At 42.6% G+C, this 2,322-nt stretch overlaps 1 protein-coding gene across 1 annotated transcript; it reads left to right on the forward strand.

Annotated features, from left to right (window-relative positions):
* Positions 1 to 51: 51 nt before the first annotated feature.
* Positions 52 to 2,316, forward strand: LOC116380487 (sodium channel protein type 4 subunit alpha B-like). Its single transcript, XM_031842397.1, has 3 exons — positions 52 to 437; positions 751 to 789; positions 1,613 to 2,316. The coding sequence occupies exons 1-3, from the start codon at positions 248 to 250 to the stop codon at positions 2,218 to 2,220; spliced, it is 837 nt and encodes a 278-aa protein (XP_031698257.1). The 5' UTR covers positions 52 to 247; the 3' UTR covers positions 2,221 to 2,316.
* Positions 2,317 to 2,322: the final 6 nt, after the last annotated feature.

Raw genomic sequence — 2,322 nt, forward strand, 5'->3', positions numbered from 1 at the left:
ATAAACTGAATAAACTGTAAATAAATTCATAATAAACTGAATAAACTATGAATAAATTCTAGTGCTGGGCAACGATTACAATTTTTAATCGTATGATTTTTTTGCGATTAATCGTTTCTGTGTGTCGTATGTCCCTTTGACATTGTCTGCTTATTGTCTCATGTAGAATTGCCTCCAGGCTCGGCTCTTTGACCTGGTGACTAAACGGTCTTTTCAAGTCTTGGTGGTGGTGGTGATCTGCCTGAACATGGTGACCCTGATGGTGGAGTCAGACCAGCAGAGCGAACAAACGGAAAACATTCTGTTATGGTTCCACTTCGTTGTCATCATCCTCTACTTCACAGAGTTCATTTTGAAGATCATCGCGCTCAGACAGCACTACTTCACCGACAGCTGGAACATCTTGGACTTCCTGGTGGTCACCATCTCCATCCTAGGTGAGTCTGTCGTTATTTTGGATTAATTTAGAGGCATCACATGTTTTAATATATAAAGTACAAATGTAGGATTAAAGAGAATTCTTTTGTTTTGTTCAGGCAACATTTTAAATGCATTTCATTGTTTTTTATCCCACAACGATGACCACTTCCTGTTCCACTGTTAGAAACTTAAAGACCCTGAAGGAAAATCTTTTATCTCCTTACCTGGCTGTGAAGACGTACAGATGTAACCCACCGAAGTCACTGTCACTGCTTCACATGTTGGCCTGTAATAAATAGTGAAACGTGATCTCACTCCCAACTGTTGTAGGTCTCACTCCAAACAGTGTAGGTCTCACTACCAACTGTTGTAAGTCTCACTCCCAAACCTCCCAACTGTTGTATGTCTCACTCCCAAACTTCCCAACTGTTATAGATCTCACTCCCAACTGTTGTAGGTCTCACTCCCAACTGTTGTAGGTCTCACTCCCAACTGTTATAGATCTCACTCCCAACTGTTATAGATCTCACTCCCAACTGTTGTAGATCTCACTCCCAACTGTTATAGATCTCACTCCCAACTGTTGTAGGTCTCACTCCCAAACCTCCCAACTGTTATAGGTCTCACTCCCAACTGTTGTAGGTCTCACTCCCAACTGTTGTATGTCTCACTACCAACTGTTGTATGTCTCACTACCAACTGTTGTAGGTCTCATTCCCAACTGTTGTAGGTCTCACTCCCAACTGTTGTAGGTCTCACTCCTAACCCTCCCAACTGTTGTAGGTCTCACTCACAACTAAATCAGTGTCCCTCTGCGTCTGATACTGACACACCGCGCATTCAACTAACTCCAACGTAAACAAACCCAAATCATTATTAGTCGCTCAGTGCAACTGATGTAGAAGAAAGAGGTCAATAATGATTGATTGATTGTTTTTTTGTTTTATTTTCAGGAGTGTAGTTACAGCATGAGTATTGTTAGAATATCAATATTACCTCAAATGTTTTGATTTTTTTGAAGATGTGTCGGATTATGAAGGCACACTTTTCACTTTAAGGGACTTGAAATTTGCTTTTGCAGATGTGTGTCTTTAATTTTATTATTGTTTTTTGTAACCATTGTAAATCTAGAATATTTTTGGGGAATTTATGATTGTTTAATAACTCAAACTCTCTCTCTGTCTCTCTCTAGGCATTTTTTTTACTGACCTCATCGAGAAATACTTTGTGTCGCCTTCTCTCTTCATGGTGCTGCGAGTGGTGCATATCTTTCGTATCCTCTACTGGGCCAAGGGGATACGGAAGCTGCTTAATGCCTTCATGATGTCACTTCCTGCCCTCTTCAACATTGGCCTCCTCCTCTTCATCATCATGTTCACCTCCTCTGTCTTCTGCATGTTTAACTTTGCCTATGTGAAGAAGGAGTTTGTGTTGAACGACATGTTTAACTTTGAGACGTTTGGGAACAGCATGATCTGTTTGATACTGATGACTACTTCAGGTTCATGGGGCGATTTTCTGATTCCCATCATGAACACTGAGCCAGAATGCGATCCCGACATGGAGAACCCAGGATCCATGATCAGAGGAAACTGTGGCAGCCCGGCAGTCGCCATCGTCTTCATGGTCACCCACGTCTGCCTGACCTTCCTGCTGGTGGTCCACCTGTACATCATCGTCATCCTGGAGACCTTCAAGTCTGAGGACGCAGAGCCACTGAGTGACAACGACTTCCAGATGTTTTATAAAACCTGGAAGAAGTTTGACCCAGAAGCCTCGCAGTTCATCCAGTACAGGTGAGTCCTTCTCCCTACGGTACAGGTGAGTCCTTCTCCCTAGAGTACAGATGAGTCCTTCTCCCTAAAGTACAGGTGAGTCCTTCTCCCAACAGTACAGGTGAGT

The sequence above is a fragment of the Anarrhichthys ocellatus genome, unplaced genomic scaffold (assembly GCF_004355925.1).
Source record: "Anarrhichthys ocellatus isolate YVR2014 unplaced genomic scaffold, GSC_Weel_1.0 scaffold7370, whole genome shotgun sequence".
NCBI lineage: Eukaryota > Metazoa > Chordata > Actinopteri > Perciformes > Anarhichadidae > Anarrhichthys > Anarrhichthys ocellatus.